General features: G+C 43.4%; 1 protein-coding gene across 6 annotated transcripts in view; it reads right to left on the bottom strand.

The window, feature by feature from the left end:
- The window catches only part of foxred2 (FAD-dependent oxidoreductase domain containing 2), a 71,987-nt gene that overhangs the window by 28,680 nt on the left and 24,639 nt on the right, over positions 1 to 18,668 (bottom strand). For 5 of the 6 annotated variants that reach the window (XM_048521229.2, XM_048521231.2, XM_048521227.2 and 2 more), the window contains exons 4-6: positions 13,666 to 13,917; positions 6,536 to 6,817; positions 2,500 to 2,666 (exon numbers count right to left, since the gene is read on the bottom strand). In XM_048521229.2, coding sequence (XP_048377186.1) covers positions 2,500 to 2,666; positions 6,536 to 6,817; positions 13,666 to 13,917 — 701 coding nt within the window. The remainder of the gene's footprint in view (positions 1 to 2,499; positions 2,667 to 6,535; positions 6,818 to 13,665; positions 13,918 to 18,668) is intronic. The other variant, XM_048521233.2, reaches the window with a different exon arrangement.

The following is an 18,668-nucleotide window of genomic DNA, read 5'->3' as shown; positions in this document are numbered from 1 at the left end:
CCTGAACACCTTCGGACTGTGGGAGGAAACCGGAGCACCCGGAGGAAACCCATGCAGACACAGGGAGAATGTGCAAACTCGCACAGACAGTTACCTGAGGCTGGAATTGAACCCGGGTCCCTGGCGCTGTGAGGCTGCAGTGCTAACCACTGAGCCACCGTGCCACCCATGGCAGCTGGTGGATCGAATTTAAACTCCGTTAATACATCTGGAATCACCTATCTAACCTATACAATTACTATTTCAGGCAGTGAACTTCTGGCATTTCAATATCCAGTGGGGAAAAGTTTTTGTTATTTTACTAAATCTCTGCTTTTTAACCAAACTTAACTTAGTTTAAAGAGGATAAACGGAGTTGTTTCCATTTATGATGAGACCAAAACTAGACAATTCAACTATAAGATACCAATTAATTATTCAATAGAGATTCAGAAAATAAAAGTTCCACCAGAAAGCGGGTAGAATGAAGAATCTGGATAAAAGTATTGCATTAGGGCAGAAAACGAGTGAGTTGTGATAAATGGTTGCTTTGCCAGACTGGAGGACAGTAGACAGTGATGGTAAACAGGACCATAGCTTCTTTGCTAGATACATATAAATGACTTGGATATTGTAATGCGGAGTAAAATGTCAAAATTTGCTGATGACACCAAATTTGGAAGCATACCAAACAGTGAGATGGATACAAATTGACTATAAAAGAATATAATCAGCAAAAAAAGGGCAGACAAGTAGCAGATGGAATTTAACATACAAGTGCGAGGTGATGTTTATAGGCAGAAGGGATACAGAAAGGCAATACAGGCTTAATGGCCCAGTTCCAAAAAGCATGCACAAAGACAGAGACCTGGGGATACATGTGCATAAATATTTGGAAGTGGCAGGATATACTGAGCGAGTGGTTAGTTAAACACGTGAAATCCTGGACTTTATTCAGAAAGACATTTAGTACCAATGCAGTGAAGTTATCCTAAACAATTATAAAATTATGACATGTAGGACCAAAAGCAAACCATTCAGTCCATCAAGTCTGCTCTGCCATTCAATTAGATCATGACTTATCTGATGATCCTTCACTCCATTTTCCTGCCTTTTCCAATAAACCACGATTCTCTGACTGATTAAAAACCTGTTTACATCACCCTTGAATATACTTAAATGACCTGTCTAAGGTGAGGAGCAAGTGGTTCAGAGGGTATGGGAGGAGAAATGCTTTCACCCAGACGGTGGTAAAAATATGGAACATGCTGCCTAAAAGGGTGTCATATGCAAGAACTCTTACATTTAAGAAGTATCTTTTGAGCATTTAAAATGCCAGGGCAGAGTAGGCTATGGGCCAGGTGCAGGTAAATGGGATTAGTATAGTTTGATGTTTGTGATAATGGGAACTGCAGATGCTGGAGAATCCAAGATAATAAAATGTGAGGCTGGATGAACACAGCAGGCCCAGCAGCATCTCAGGAGCACAAAAGCTGACGTTTCGGGCCTGGACGAAGGGTCCAGGGCCGAAACGTCAGCTTTTGTGCTCCTGAGATGCTGCTGGGCCTGCTGTGTTCATCCAGCCTCACATTTTATTATCATAGTTTGGTGTTTGTTGCTCAGTATAGACATGGTGGGCCAAAGGGCCTGTTGTATCATTCTATGACGCAGGCCTCTAAAGCCCTCTCAGTAAAGAATTTCACAAATTCACAACCCTCAGAGAAAAAAATTCTCCTCATATAAAGCTTTGGTTCGGCCATAACTAGATTATTACATCCAGTTCTGGTCACCACACTTATTATGTGAGGATCCTGGAGAGACTGTGGAGTAGATTTAACAAATAGTTTCAAGGATGGAGGATATTAGTTACAAGGTTTGGCAGGAGAAGGTGAGGTTGTGCTCCTTGAAGCGAAAGAAATTTGGGAGAGGTGTGCAAGGTTTTGACTAAATAATGCAGACAAAGATGAACCATTCTCAGTATCTGATGGTACAAGGACTAGGGGACACAGAATTAAAGTTTAGGTATTGAAACAGAAGTAGATTGCAAAAAGATGTCCTGCAACAAGTACGAATGAGAGGGAATTAATTCTCTACAAAGATGGTGGAAGCAAAGACAGTCAACGATTACAAAACGAAACTGGATAGGCACTTGAGAGAAATAAATTTGGTGGGTTGTAGGGATAGAGTAGGGGAATGGGACTGATGGACTGTGCTACAGAAAGCTGGCATAGACTCAACAGACAGAATCGTCGACTTCTGCGCCATATTGACTCCACAACTATGATGACCAAAAGCAGCATCTGCGAAATAGTACAGGTAGATATATGGAGAAGCTAGGATTAGAACATGGAGGAGAAAGGAGTAGAAGGATATATTTAGTGAAATGAAGTAGAGTAGGAAGAGGCTCATTTGAATTATATACACCTGAGATGGCCCATTTAAGTGGAAAGTACCATTTCAATGTTGAAAGGCCGATGTGGTTCTAGCCATGGATTTTTTTTGAGGAGGCATGATGCTCACCTGTATAGCGGAATCCATGGATGAACCCACCAGCTGACTTCCTGAAATCGACGGAATGACCGGCTGTCCCAATAATAAACATTCCAGGCATGCTTTCTGATTCATATGTGGCCTTGATCAGTGGGTATTTGTTTGTGCGGCCTCGACCCCTCTTAGGCTTTGTAAGACTGTTGGAGAAAACATCAGCAGCGATGAAGGAAAGAATGTTTATGTTGCCTTCATCAATTTTTTTTGTCCCTTTACATCTTAAAGATGGTACCACCTTGCTGGAGCTTTCTTTCTTGAGCTTCAGCCAATCCTCCAGTAGGAGGCCCACTGATTGGGAGCAGGTGGGCTGCTCAGCTGTGGAGGGCAGCACAGCTGGATTAGGCCTTAACCTAATAGTTTTGAGCAAAGGTTGCCGAAAGTGTGACCTGGAGCACAAGCCTTGGCTGATTCCACCGCTGCCCTCCTAGTCTAGTGTAATGGTAGCATCTTGAGCAGCTAGTTGGGTTACTCAGCACAGACTGAGTGAACCTGGTCCCTTCCCTGTCCTGACAGCTCATTTTTACACTGTAACTCGGAGCAACTCCAACACTGGATCACTAGGAAACAAGTGACAGAAGCACCTGAACCAGAAAATCCTGCAAACCGGAGAATACAACAGTGGAATAATATTTTAAAGGGAAATAAACAAGGGGAAGGAATAGGTGGAAAAAGATATAGGCAAGTAAACTGGATGTGCACAAGACACTTGCTGCATGTGAATAGCTAAACAGATGAAGCCATTCAGCTTCTCATACCTGTTCCATTCACCATTCAGTGAGAACATGGCTGATCTGTCACCTGATTTCATAGAATAACCACTGCCCCATTTCTTTTTAGCACCCACTGGTGAACAGAAAACTATTAATTAACGAACAATTGATTTAGCAAAAACTGTCATTTGGGGAAGCGTTCCAAACTTCGACTACTATTGGTGTGTTAGTTGTTACTTAATTTCATACCTGTAAGGTTTGACTCTATGTCTGCTAGGTCTAGATTCCCCTAAAACAGATAAACAGGGGTTGACCCTGTCTTTTCAGCTTTAAAACCATGACAATTACGGTTAGGTCACCCCTTAATTCCAAATTTCAGGAAATATAACCTTAGTTTGTGCAATGACTTCTCATAATTTCAACCTTCAAGGTTACATTTCATTCTGGTAAACCTATGCTACACTCCCCTTCCAAAGCCAATATATCCTACTGTTGGTGTGTTATCCACTGCATCAGGTTTTGTCTGAGTAGGATTAATATGGCTGAAGCTAGCCTCAATACTCACTTTCAATCATGAGCATTTTGGATTTCTTTGCACCACTCAACCATATGTTAAATGATCCATATACACTGACCATAAGTTTCTTTGCAAATGAATGGCTCATTGAAACAGTTCAGAAAAGATTTGCAAGGATGTTTCTGATGTTGGAGGGTTTGAGCTATAGGGAAAGGCTAAATAGGCTGGGGCTATTTTCCCTCAGTATCAGAGGCTGATGGGTGACCTTATAGAGGCTTATAAAATCATGAGGGACATGAATAAGATGAATAGTCAAGGTAGCTTCCCCTAGATAGGGTAGTCCAAAGCTACAGGGCACAGGTTTAAGGTGAAAGGGGCAAGATTTAAAATGATCCTAAAGGGGTCAACTTTTTCATGCAGAGGATGTTGATTGTATGGAATGAACTGCCAGTGGAAGTGGTGGAGGCTGGTACAATTACAACATTTAAAAGGCATCTGTACGGATACATGAATAGGATGGGTTTAGATGGGCATGGGCCAAATGCTGGCAAACAGAACTAGATTAATTTAGGATATCTAGTTGGCACGGACAAGTTGGACCGAAGGGTCTGTTTCCGTGCTGTACATCTGTATGACTCTAAGCTGCATATCCATTACAACCATGATCCAAACGTTCAGCACCCTCTTTTCATGCTGTACAAATTGAGAGAGAGTTCCAAAGTCTGGTTTCTTGCATGCTAATCATGATGAATGCAACATGAAGAGTTTCAGGTTTCCGACTCTTTATAGCAATCTTGAGAAAGCTCTAAGATCTGGTCTTCTCGAGTCTCAACAGGATGAGTTCACAAGTCTTTGCAGGTAGGAAAAAGAAGCATTAAAAGAAACTGAAATGAAATAAACTGTCCAGGTGCAAAAAGGCTGAGCAGGGTTGGGAACTGAAGATGAGGCTCTTTGCTTTTCTATGTGTCTGAGACTTTCTTATTCTTGCACAGGATGTACATAACAGCAGCAAGGCCAATATTCATTGCCCCTTAAGAATGGGGTAGAAATTCCCCTTTTTGAATCTCTGCAGTCTATCTAGTGTCGGCAGATAGGGAATGAGTTCCGGCATATTGAACTAGTGACAAAGAAGGGACGTCAAGAAACTGCAAGTCAGGTTGGTCTGTGGTTTGCAGGTGGTGGTGTCTACTGCACTTGTCCTTCTAGGTGGCAACTACTGATGATTTGGAACGTCCAATCAAAGAAGCCTTAGTTGGTTGCCGCATTACCCCTTGTATATGGTACACATTGCCACCAGTCTGTGCAGTAGCAAACAGAATGAATCTTTACGGTGGTGGATGGGATGCAATTAAGCAGGGCTGCTTTGTCCTGGATGGCATTCAATTTCTTAAGTGTTGTTGGAGAAGCACTCATTCGGGCAAGTGGGAAGTATTCCATCACACTGCTGACATATGCCTTGTGGATAACTGGGGAGTGAGGCAACTAATTTGTCATAGAATTCCAGCCTCAGACCTGATTTCGTAGACACAGAAATTTTTGGATGTTGGAAGTGAATGATGCAGTGACAACAATGTTGTTGAGCATTGAGGGGATAGTCTTTCTTTCTGGAGATGATCGGTGCCTGCTACTTCTGTGACACAAATATTACTTGCTACCTCTCAGCCCAAGACTGAATGCTATCAGGGTTTTGCTGAATGTACCAATACCTGAAGATGCATGTACCATTACTAACATAGTGGTTTGTTGGCAAACATGAGCACTTCTAACCTAATGGTCATTGATGAAGCAGCTGAAAACGGCTGCCTTGAGAAACTCCAGCAGGCTGACATTCCAACAACCCCACAACCATCTTCTTTTGTGGAAGGTATGACTCCAATAATGCTCCGGTGTTTAATAGTGGGGTTATGGTCTAACAGACATGAGGTGTTGTCAAGGGACTGGGTGCAGCTTTGACCAGTTAGTGGAGGTGTTTTTACCTTTTAGTAGCAGTACTATCTGATAGCCAGTTTGGTAACAAAATTGGGATTTGAGCCCACAAAACGGAGCAATTCTAATTCAAAGGCATGTAAAAAGACAAGGCCAATCATCAACTGACAATTTCCAAATAATGAGACAGAATAAGAACTCTCAGAAGGGATCCAGGCTGAACAAGAACAAGAGCAGAAGTTAAGGAATAGTAGGTGTTAGGGGGAAAATGCATGGGTGCAGACAAGGAGCATGTGAGTGGTGTGCACTGGGAAGATGCTGGAGGATGTACATAGGTGTGGGGAGAAAGGTGAGACGGGAGTTTAACTGCTCAGCCAGCTTGAGAGACAGGAAGGGAAGAAGGCTGAGAATGGATCATTGGGCTCCAGGAAAACTGGGGGAACTAGTTAAAATATTAGAGATTAGAGAGAGACATTGAGTTCACAACAAAGTGAAAAGAAAAATCGGATAAGGACAAAAGTTGGGCATCTAAGAAATGTTGAAAGTTTGGGTCCTCACTCCCTGAAAGGAAGGGAAATTTTTCTTCTAAATTATTAAAGTGAAAGCATGAAACAAAGGAGGAAATGAAACAAAGGAGGAAATGAAACAAAGGAGGAAATGAAACAATGGAGGAAATGAAACAATGGAGGAAATGAAACAATGGAGGAAATGAAACAATGGATAACTCTGAATTGAAAGTAAGGCAATATTGGAGAGGTTGAGAAGGTAAATTTTGTAAAGGAAAGTTAACCTTTCACAAATGATAAACAAAAGGTGGGTTCAGCATTTCCTCGAGGGACAGTGCAATTACACGTACTTGTTAAAAATAGAAAAGTCAAAATTCCACCCCAAGCAGCGGACGACACGGTCATAAGACTGACGCACTGAAAAGTTATCAGCCTCTTCAACTGACAGGAGACGCTGGTCATTGCTGTGGAGCACATCCTGGGAGGCATTGCTCCTATCGAAGTGAAATCGCAGTCTTAGACGCAGCTTTCCCTTTCTGTCTTGTACAATGGCAATGTTGGCCAGGTCTCCTTCTAGCAGACCATCCAGAGACTTCAGCTGATATGTGTCCAGCATGGCATTATTCACAGCCCTGAGGTGCACACAAGAGTGAAACATGAAGAACTAAAGGCAACAGGTCTCTTTGACCTACAAGCACTAAGTGTGGTTAAACGCTCAAGCAACTTCCAAACTCACAGACCTTGTGAAATCTAAGGAAGCAAAACAAATGACAGTAAGAGGCAATACATTAAAACATAGGGACAGGTCAATATGTGCAACCAATATGTGTAAAACAGAACCAGTTATCTCCTCCTTCATCAGTGAGTATAGAACTTGTACACTCAAGTGCTTAAGAAACAATGACCCAATGGGGAACTGCCCTGTTTAAACTCAAACATAAATCATGATGAGCTTGAGGAGATGGTGGTGTAGCGGTAACAGCACCAGATGAGTAATCCAGAGGTACGGGCGAAAGATCCAGGAGCACAGATTCAAATCCTGCTCTGACAGCTGATGGAATTTAAATTCAATTATTGAAAAAAAATCTAGAATTAAAAGCTAGTCTCAGTAAATGAGCATGAAACTATCACAAAAATCCATCAGGTTCATTAATGCCCTCTACAAAAAGAAATCTGCAGCCCTTAACCAGCATGACCTAAATGTGACTCCAGAATCAAAGCAATGCAGTTAGCTCTCAAATGCCCTCTAAAAAGGCCTAGCAAACAACTCAGTTCTCAAAGGCAGTTAGGAACTGTCAGCAAAGCTCACATTGCTTGTTTGGTAGCACAGAATTTGATCACTGCTGAAAAAAAAAGTTTGTTAAAACTCTTCAGCTTGTACTCATCAGGACAATTCAGAAGAAACACCAACATAAGGGGGAAAACAATGTTATTACCAAATGAGAGGAGGATGATAATTGGTAGAGGCATTGCTGTTTCAATCAACAAAACTGGTGACAGCCATTGTCCTGGCAACATCTTGACCAGAGTCAATCTGCTTGACTTTACATTTAAACAAGCTTGGCAGTTAGCTGTCAGTCATCATTAGATGGGGCACCCCAATGAAATGTCTCGATCTTGACATATATGTCTTTTTAAAAAAAATAGATTTAATATGCACAGTTATTGCAAAGCACAATTTTGAATTTCTTTGGGTTTATCTATTCAAGGGATTCCATAAGGTAGACAGTATGTATTTTTGATAGGAAAATCCAAAACACGGGAGCCAGAATCTTTGAACTCAAGTTCAGCCATAGCGGAATGCGGTGAGGTAGCAGTTTTGCACACAAAGGATGGCAGAATTCCCTCCCCCAAAATGCTGGGATCATTTAAATTTTCAAAACTGCTCCTGACAGATTTTTAGGACATCAATGGATACAGTAAGTTGAAGTAGAGGTTAGTCATGACATGAGTAAATGAACAATAAAAGAGAGCTCAGTTGGCCAAACTACCTCCTGTTTCTCCATTCTGAATTTTATTTTTTTTAAACTTGAAAGGAAGAAGATTTTCAGAAATTTTCCTTCATTTGAGAAGCACAGAATGTTGCAAAGGAAGACATTTGTCCCATCTTGCCTATGCTGGCTTCTTAGAACAACTTTTGAATCAGCTTCATATTCACTGCCCTTTCCCCTTAACTCAGCAAAGATTATTTTGTTAAGGATTTATCCAATACTGTTCTGCAAGTTATTACCAAAACTGCTTTCACAATCCTTCCAGGCAGGACACTTCCGAATTAGACAACTCACTGAATGGGACAAATTATAAGATCATAAGACCATAAGACATAGGAGCAGAAGTAAGGCCATTTGGCCCATCAAGTCCACTCCACCATTTAATCATGGCTGATGAGCATTTCAACTCCATCTCCCTGCACTCTCCCCATAGCCCTTAATTCCCTGCAGGATCTAGAGATTATCAATCTTTGCCTTGAAGACATTTAATGTCCCGGCCTCCACTGCGCTCCGTGGCAACGAATTCCACAGGCCCACCACTCTCCGGCTGAAGAAGTGTCTCCTCATTTACGTTTTAAATTTACCCCCTCTAATTCTAAGGCTGTGCCCATGGGTCCTAGTCTCCTCGACCAATGGAAACAACCTCCCAGCGTCCACTCTTTCTAAGCCATGTATTATCTTGTATGTTTCTATTAGATCTCCCCTCAACCTTCTAAGCTCTAATGAATACAATCCCAGGATCCTCAACCATTCATCATATGTTAGGCCTACCATTCCTGGGATCATCCGTGTGAATCTCTGCTGGACACGCTCCAGTGTCAGTATGTCCTTCCTGAGGTGTGGGGCCCAAAATTGGACACAGTATTCTAAATGAGGCCTGACTAGTGCTTTATAAAGTCTCAGAAGCACATTGCTGCTTTTATATTCCAACCCTCTTGAGATAAGTGACAACATTACATTCATTTTCTTAATCACAGACTCAACCTGCAAGTTAACCTTTAGAGAATCCTGGACTAGCACTCCCAGATCCCTTTGTACTTTGGCTTTATAAATTTTCTCACCGTTTAGAAAATAGTCCATGCCTGTACTCTTGTTTCCAAAGTGCAAACCCTTACATTTGCTCACGTTGAATTTCATCAGCCATTTCCTGGACCACTCTCCTAAACTGTCCAAATCTTTCTGTAGCCTCCCCACCTCCTCAATGCTACCTGCCTGTCCACCTAGCTTCGTATCATTGGCAAACCCTGTCCACCCAGCTTCGTATCATTGGCAAACTTCACCAGAATGACTTCAGTCCCTTCGTCCAGATCATTAATACATAAAGTGAACAGCTGCGACCCCAACACTGAAACCTGCGGGACACCACTTGTCACTGGTTGCCATTCCAAAAAAGAGCCTTTTATCCCAACTCTCTGCCTTCTGTCAGACAGCCAATCCTCAATCCATGCCAGTAGCTCACCTTGAACACCATGGGCCCTCACCTTAGTCAACAGCCTCCCGTGAGGCACCTTATCAAAGGCCTTTTGGAAGTCTAGATAGATAACATCCACTGAGTTTCCCTGGTCTAACATACCTGTTACCTCTTCAAAGAATTCTAACAGGTTTGTCAGGCACGACCTCCCCTTACTAAATCCATGCTGACTTGTTCTAATCTGACCCTGCACTTCCAGGAATTTAGAAATCTCATCCTTAACGATGGATTCTAGAATTTTACCAACAACCGAGATTAAGCCAATCGGCCTAAATTATCACTGACCCTCTTGTTGTTTTGCCAATCCTATTACATCTGCACGCCCCCCCTAATTTCTTCCTACTTGCTCTGTTAAACCCCTCAGAAATCATCGATATTAAATTTACCCCAAACTCTGCACTGCTTTAAAACCAATCCTAGCCTTTTCAGTCTCTCCATAGTCCTTTATTCTAGGAAATCCCTCCCACTGTCACTGAAATCCTTTCAGACACGCGAAGCTCAAAATTGAACACATACTTGAGCAGAGGTCAAACCTGCGATCCATAATCACTTGGGCCTCAGGAAATAGAAGCAGGGTAGGCCATTCAGCCCCTGAGCCTGCACAACTTGACTGTGTCCCCTTTCTCAGATGCTGTAAATTCTCAGCAAATAAAACTCTGCATGGAAAGGGATGACAGGCCAGACTGTGACGCGATTCCTCGGGATCTACCAGAATCAGCTGAAGTCCTTATTCCACTGATGAAGAAGTGTTGGCATTCAACCCCCGATGAACAGCCAACCTTGTTAAGTATGTTTTTACAGTTCCTGTCATTGTGAAACCTTACCAAGCTGTTGTAATGGGGCAAGAGTTACGCCGAGGGCTGTTAAAAAGCTGTACTCGCTGCCTACCCCTTCCAACATCGCCAGCCATGTGCAGATGTACAGTAGTTAATGTATCTCTTTGTTACAGAGTGTGCTTATGATTTGGTACCAAAGCAGTCAAATGAGCAGGACATTCAAGTTGCTCTCCACAACCTGACAAAACAGGTATTGGTCCTGGTTACTCTTCCAAACCTGCGATTTTTGTTGATGTGGTGCATTGTTCAGTTTGTTTATTTCCTCTTTTCCTGTTTAGAGACAACATTTCCCTCTGCCCTTCTGAAAATACTGACTTCCCCCTGCTTAACGTACAATGAATGGCTGCGGATCCTGGGAGTGTATTCATTAGAGTTTAGAGGGTTATGGGGAGATCTAATAGAAACTTACAAGATAATGCATGGCTTAGAAAGAGTGGACGCTGGGAGGTTGTTTCCGTTAGGCAGGGAGACTAGGACCCATGGGCACAGCCTTAGAATTAGATGGGGCAAATTTAAAACGTAAATGAGGAGACACTTCTTCAGCCAGAGTGTGGTGGGCCTGTGGAATTCATTGCCATGGAGTGCAGTGGAGCCGGGACGTTAAATGTCTTCAAGGCAGAGATTGATAAATTCTTGATCTCACAAGGAATCAAGGGCTACGGGGAGAGTGCAGGGAGATGGAATTGAAATGCCCATCAGCCATGATTAAATGGCGGAGTGGACTCGATGGGCCAAATGGCCTTACTTCCACTCCTATGTCTTATGGGCTGATCTTCTATTTCAATACCATTTTCCTGTGCAATCCCATTTCCCAAACTTTTGGGTGGGTGGAGCTCGTGCTGGAGTAGTGGTATTGACAAGTACACCACAGAGCCAGGCAAATGCTCTGGGGATATATGAGTTTGAATCCTACCACTGCAAATGGTGAAATCTGAATCAAAGAAAACTGAACTGACAAACTAGCCTAGTAGCAACTTGTAACAATTGCTGTAAAACCCCACCAGGTTCACTAATGCCCTTTAAGAAAGGAAAACTGCTATTCTTACTTGCTCTGACCTACATGTGACTCCAAACTTACAGCAACGTGGTTGACTCTTAACTGCCCTCTATACTCGACCTAGAAAGCTGGTCAGTTTAAGTGGCAATTCAGGTTAGGCAGTAAATGCTGGCCCAGCCAGTGACGCCCACATTCCATGAATGAATGTTTTAAAAACATATCTCAGATATCTTAAAATCTATTGATCTGCTGGACTGATCCTCTACAGCTGTCTGAGGTAAAGAATTCCAAAGATTCGTCACTGAGTGAAGAAATTTGTCCTCATCTCAGTTCTAAACGGCCTATTTCTTATTCTGAAACCGTAACCACTGCATCTAGAGGCCCCCAACCAGAAAAAATGTCCTTCCTGCATCTCCCCTTTTAAGGCCTGGAATAATTTGTATGTTTCAAGGAGATACCATCGCATTCTTTTAAATTTGACAGAATACAATGTTAGTGTCCTCAATCTCTTCTCACAGAAAAAACCCTCCAGCTGGAAAAATTAGTTTGGTGAACCATCATTGCACTCCCTCTATAGCAAGTATATCCTTCCTAAGATCAGGACACCAAAACTGTACACAATACTTCAGGTGTGGTCTGGCAAAGGCTCAGAGATTATAGTATCCATTCAGTATAAAAACAATGCCTCAATTTGCAAAGTATGATTTAACAACAGGCATACCAACTGGTCCAGCCACTTTCAAAAGCTTTTGTATGTAAACACCTCAGTCTTTCTTCCATAAACTTGGTGCAATGAAACTGTGCACAGTGAAATTCAGACAACTAAGCCAATGTTATTATTAAATGTCAGAAATTCAGCTCAACCTATCATTGTACATGATCTGTGATGCAGTGAAGCTGATAACCTCCTGTCATGCTCCCTGCATCACTGTCACCACGCGAACTACTCTGCCCACTCTTTTTTCATCTAACTTTGTCAACATAACCTTTTACTTTCTCCCCCATGTTAATCTAGATTCTTCTTAAAAGTTATTCAGCTCTACTTCCGACTGTTCCACATTCCACATTTTCACCTTTGAGTAACGAGGATTCTCCTGAATTCCCTGTTGGATTGATTAGTGGCCATCTTGTGGGCCCAGGATTTGGTCTTGCCACATGTGGAGCAAATATTTCTATATTTACAATCCGAAACCCCTTCACAACCTTAAATCTCTCCAGCAGCAATCATCAGTGAGAATCTTAGGTCAAAATCCTGGCTGTTTTTGCTTCACCAACAGGCCACTGTCAACAACTTGCATTTAGTAGCATCTTTAATGCAGTAAAATGTTCCAAGGCACTGCATAGACAAGATCAAACAGCATTTGACATGAAGCCTTGCATGGGGATATCACGACTGCTGGCTAGACCATTGGAGGTAGGCTTTAAGCAGATATAAATAAGTGGGTTGTCTTCTGAGGAATAGGTAGCAACAGACTGGGTTTGTTTTCACTTTAGAAGAGTGAGAGGTGACTTGATCCACGTATATAAAATTCTGAACAACCTTGATATGATGGTCATGGAAAGGATATATATATACTTGTGTGTCCGTGTGTGTATAATTTTAAGTTCAAAATGCACAGTCATTGAATACACGCCAAGAAAGATACATTCCCCTTAAGCAAGGAAGTCAAACAATATGCACAAGTCAAAGCTTATGGGGGCTGAAGGAATATGGAATATAAAACACAAACAGACTCATTGAATCCTACAGCTGGCTCGAGGGACTCAATGACCTACTTCCAGTCCTAATTTAGATGGTCGTAACAGTCTTGGGGTAGCCAGGTAAAGATGTTCAAGGAGATGATTCCAAAGCTTACAGTTAGACAATTAAAGGCACAGTCACCAAAAGATGCCAGGAATGGACGAACACAAAGATCCATGCGGGCTATAGATAAGGTCCCCTCTGTTCCCAGTGTGGCACATTCCAAATTCAATCACAACACATAACCACTGTTTCTTTTATGACATCCATCCATCCATGTAGCTGTCTGACTGTCTGTTCCTGCCATACAATTAATGGTGAAGCCACCACTGATGAAAATGCCCACCACTGAAAGTTGACAGGGATTCTTTAAAATCTCAATCAGATCAGCTTGTACAATTGAAGCTACCACAAACAGCAGAGTTAAGGGCACATGTGACTTACCGGACGTCTCCAACATAGTGAGTGGCCCAGGCAAGCCGTAGCCGGGACCGGCTCAGCATGTGGATAAAGTTAGTCACTCCAACAATGTTGTCCGCCGTCTCGAACGCCGCATTGCCCCGGCCCAAAATGAGGACTGTCTGCCCAACAAAGTGAGCAGGATCCACAGAGACACTCTCATAGCCCTCGACATGTTCAGAACCTGGAAAATCAGGCGTGTTGGGCACCCACATTCCAGTTGCAACTAACAGGACACTGAAAGGAAAGAGGGAACCAAGGATGATCAGCTTGTCATTAAAACAGAAAGGCTGTGCCCTTCACCTGTCAATCTTCATCACTCAACAATCCTCTTGAACACATGTGGCAACACACAGACATGAGACAGGCTTTGAGGCCAGGATGGCAGTCACTTACAGCTTAAGGCTGGTAGCATGAACCATAGCAGTGAAAGGTATTTTACAGTCAGCATTATTCAATTTGTGGAAATCTTAGGTTTACAGGAAATAGAAGCAGGAATAGGCTATTTAGCCTATTGAACCTGTTCTACAATTTAAACAGATCATGCTGGATTGCTGTCTTGAACGTACTCGACAATAGGGCTCCCACAGCCTTTGGGAGTAGAGAATTCCAATGTTTTAAGACCCTCTAAGTGAAGAAATGCCTTCTCATCTCAGTTTTAAACAACTTACCCTCATTCTAGTTCTGTATCCTCTGATTCAGAATACCCTGCCAGGGAAAATATCCTACCTTCAACAACCCTGTAAGAACTTTATGTGCTTCATGGAGAGCACCCCTCATTTTCCAAAATGCTAGAAAATACAGGCCCAGTTTTCTCAATTTCTCCTCATAATACCATCCTGTCATCCTAGGATTTACTCTGGCGAACCTCCAAAGCATTTTCTATGTCAGTACCTTAGTAAATTGACTAAAACAGTGTACAATATTCCAAAATAATAAAGTGTGAAGCTGGATGAACACAGCAGGACAAGCAGCATCTCAGGAGCACAAAAGCTGACATTTTGGGCCTAGACCCTTCATCAGAGAGGGGGATGGGGAGAGGGTTCTGGAATAAATAGGGAGAGAGGGGGAGGCGGACCGAAGATGGAGAGAAAAGAAGATAGGTGGAGAGTATAGGTGGGGAGGTAGGGAGGGGATAGGTCTGTCCAAGGAAGATGGACAGGTCAAGGAGGCGGGATGAGGTTAGTAGGTAGGAAATGGAGGTGCGGCTTGAGGTGGGAGGAAGGGATGGGTGAGAGGAAGAACAGGTTAGGGAGGGAGAGACAGGCTGGGCTGGTTGTGTGATGCTGTGGGGGGAGGGGACAAACTGGGCTGGTTTTGGGATGCGGTGGGGGAAGGGGAGATTTTGAAGCTGGTGAAGTCCACATTGATACCATTGGGCTGCAGGGTTCCCAAGCGGAATATGAGTTGCTGTTCCTGCAACCTTCAGGTGGCATCATTGGGGCACTGCAGGAGGCCCATGATGGACATGTCATCTAAAGAATGGGAGGGGGAGTTGAAATGGTTCGCGACTGGGAGGTGCAGTTGTTTATTGCGAACTGAGCGGAGGTGTTCTGCAAAGCAGTCCCCAAGCCTCCGCTTGGTTTCCCCAATGTAGAGATAGCCACACCGGGTACAATGGATACAGTATACCACATTGGCAGATGTGAAGGTGAACCTCTGCTTAATATGGAAAGTCATCTTGGGGCCTGGGATGGGGGTGAGGGAGGAGGTGTGGGGACAAGTGTAGCATTTCCTGCGGTTGCAGGGGAAGGTGCTGGGTGTGGTGGGGTTGGAGGGCAGTGTGGAGCGAACAAGGGAGTCACGGAGAGAGAGTGGTCTCTCCAGAAGGCAGACAAAGGTGGGGATGGAAAAACGTCTTCGGTGGTGGGGTCGGATTGTAGATGGCGGAAGTGTCGGAGGATGATACATTGTATCCGGAGGTTGGTGGGGTGGTGTGTGAGAACGAGGGGCATCGTCTTTGGGCGGTTGTGGCGGGATGGGGTGTGAGGGATGTGTTGCGGGAAATGTGGGAGACGCAGTCAAGGGCGTTCTCGACCACTGCGGGGGGAAAGTTGCGGTCCTTGAAGAACTTGGACATCTCGGATGTGCAGGGGTGGAATGCCTCATCCTGGGAGCAGATGTGGTGAAGGCGGAGGAATTGGGAATAGGGGATGGAATTTTTGCAGGAGGGTGGGTGGGAGGAGGTGTATTCTAGGTAGCTGTGGGAGTCGGTGGGCTTGAAATAGACATCAGTTACTAGCTGGTTGCCTGAGATGGAGACTGAGAGGTCCAGGAAGGTGAGGGATGTGTTGGAGATGGCCCAGGTGAACTTGAGGTTGGGGTGGAAGGTGTTGGTGAAATGGATGAACTGTTTGAGCTCCTCTGGGGAGCAAGAGGCGGCGCCGATACAGTCAATGTAACGGAGGAACATTTCCTACCTACTAACCTCATCCCAACTCCTTGACCTGTCCGTCTTCCCTGGACTGACCTATCCCCTCCCTACCTCTCCACCTATACTCTCCTCTCTACCTATCTTGTTTTCTCTCCATCTTCAGTCCGCCTCCCCCTCTCTCCCTATTTATTCCAGTTCCCTCTCCCCATCCCCCTCTCTGATGAAGGGTCTAGGCCCGAAACGTCAGCTTTTGTGCTCCTGAGATGCTGCTGGGCCTGCTGTGTTCATCCAGCTTCACACTTTATTATCTTGGATTCTCCAGCATCTGCAGTTCCCATTATCTCTGATACAATATTCCAAATGTGGTCTCACCAAGGCTCTATACAACTTCAGTAAGGCAGTTTTATTCCTGTGTACACAAGACCTATAACCTATTTTAGTTCAAAGTCAAAAGATATAAACAGAAGGATTTTATTTTTATCTGGTCTGGGGCTGACATCTCACAATCTTGGACTAGGTACATTACAAAACACATCTGACTGTCAATACATTAGAATGTACCTAACCACTTACATACTGTAATGCAACCCAACTCAGTATTAAATCCGGTTAGTGCTTGCCTGAGCTCAGAAATTCCTTCATCCTCCTCGACTTTGCTAGGCTGATATTAGGGTAGAAATGAGTGAGGCTTAAAGGCATTTTTTTGCAGGATCTCATACAGAGCATTCCTTTCTCAATGGAAAAGGAATCAATCACAGTTCACTGGTTAGCATCCCATGACGGCCTCATGGTGCTGTATAGTCAGAGTTCTGCCTACTCAGGAGAAAATAATAGATGTCATCTCACTGTTCAGATTGCAGGGTGAGTTCGCTTTGCTGCACTGGCCAATATTACTTGCGGAATCCCTTTTAGGACATAAATGAGGTGACATTTTCTTACTCAAAGTAATATGCAATTTTGGAGCTCAGTCACGGAAGGCTGTGAAGATGGGATTGCTGAATATTTCCAAAGGTGAAGGTAGACTGATTCCCTTGCCTAACAGGAATCAAACGTTGTGTGGAAGAAGATGGGAATGTGAAATCCAGAATACAAATAGATCAGCCAATACCATACTGAATGGCAGAGCAAGCTCAAGGGGCTGAGCGGCTTACTTTTGTTCCAACTTCATCTATAATATTTATTTCTCTATTAATATTGCTAAAATGCCTTAATTGTTCATTACTGTGTCACTGTTTGTGGGAGCTTGCAATGCACCAACTGGCTGTTTGTTCCCCAACATACAACACAGGTTGCACTTCAAAAGGTACTTTGTTGCCTGTAATGCTTTTTGGGATTGCCTGAGGTTGTGAAATGCACCAAATAAATTAAAATGTTTCTTTCATTAGCTTTCTCAATAGCAAATGGATCTCTAGGCGAGCGGATATCTGGAGCTGTGTGAGGAAAACAAATCTTCCCAGAAAATAACATGAAGAAAGATTGAAGGGAAATGAACGCTTCTCAAAAACATTGCAGCGAACAGTTCCAACACACTTTCAATTACTGATGCTTCTCTGCAGAGTCGGCAGCAGCCAGTGGCATTGTTATAATGTCATTGACCTGATAATCCAAAGGCCCAGGCTAATACTCTGGGGTCACAGGTTCAAATCCCATCACAGCAGCTGGTCGAATTTCAGTTCAGTTAATGAGTATTTCTGGAATTAAATGCTAATCTCTCAATAATGGTGTAACTATAGAACCATCATTGCTTCCCATTAAAGAACATTTGTGACCCAGATAAAGGCTTTTGAGAAGGAAACCTGCCAATCTTTCCTGGTCTGGTCTACATGTGACTGAGGCACACAGTAATATGGTTGAGTGTTCATTGTCCTCTGAAATGGCCCAGGAAGCCTCTCCACTATATCAAAACACTATAGAAAAGTTAAAAATAAATGACATCAGATGGACCAATCAGCATCAACCCAGCCAAAGGCATATTCAGCCCTGACAAATTTGCAAAGTCTCCTTAACGTCTGGGCAATTAGGCCAAATGGATGAGCCACTTTGGCCCTCATCTGGAGGTCTCTACCATCGCAGAGCCTCACCTTCAGCCAATACAATCCACTCCACAGGATAAAGACACAGGTGAAGATGCTGGATACTGCAAAGGCAATGGGCCCTGACAACATTTCAAGAAAAGCTCTGAAGACTTAAGTTCCAACACTACTTGTGCTCTCAGCCATGATGTTCAAGTACAGGTACAGGCTGCAGTTTACCCAGCAATATGGAAAATTGCCCATGCATGTCCTGCCCTCAAAAATCAGGACAGGACAAGTCCAATTCAGCCAATTAATGTGTCATTAGTCCACTCTCAATCAAAGAGATAGGAATTGTCATAGATAGTGCTAGAAGCAGCATTCACACAGCAATAATCTACTGATTGATGCTCAATTCCAGTTCATAGAATCCCAAGTGTGGAAACAGGCCATTTAGCCCAACATGTCCACACCAAATCTCCAAAGAGCATCCCATCTAGACTCACTCCCCCTACCCTATCCCCATAACCCTTCCATTTCACATGGCTAATCCACCTAACGTACACATCCTGGTCACTATAGATAATTTAGCATGGCCAGTC

The sequence above is a fragment of the Stegostoma tigrinum genome, chromosome 38 (assembly GCF_030684315.1).
Source record: "Stegostoma tigrinum isolate sSteTig4 chromosome 38, sSteTig4.hap1, whole genome shotgun sequence".
NCBI lineage: Eukaryota > Metazoa > Chordata > Chondrichthyes > Orectolobiformes > Stegostomatidae > Stegostoma > Stegostoma tigrinum.
Note: the sequence above shows the minus strand (reverse complement) of the source record. Positions and strands in the feature narration are given on the sequence as shown.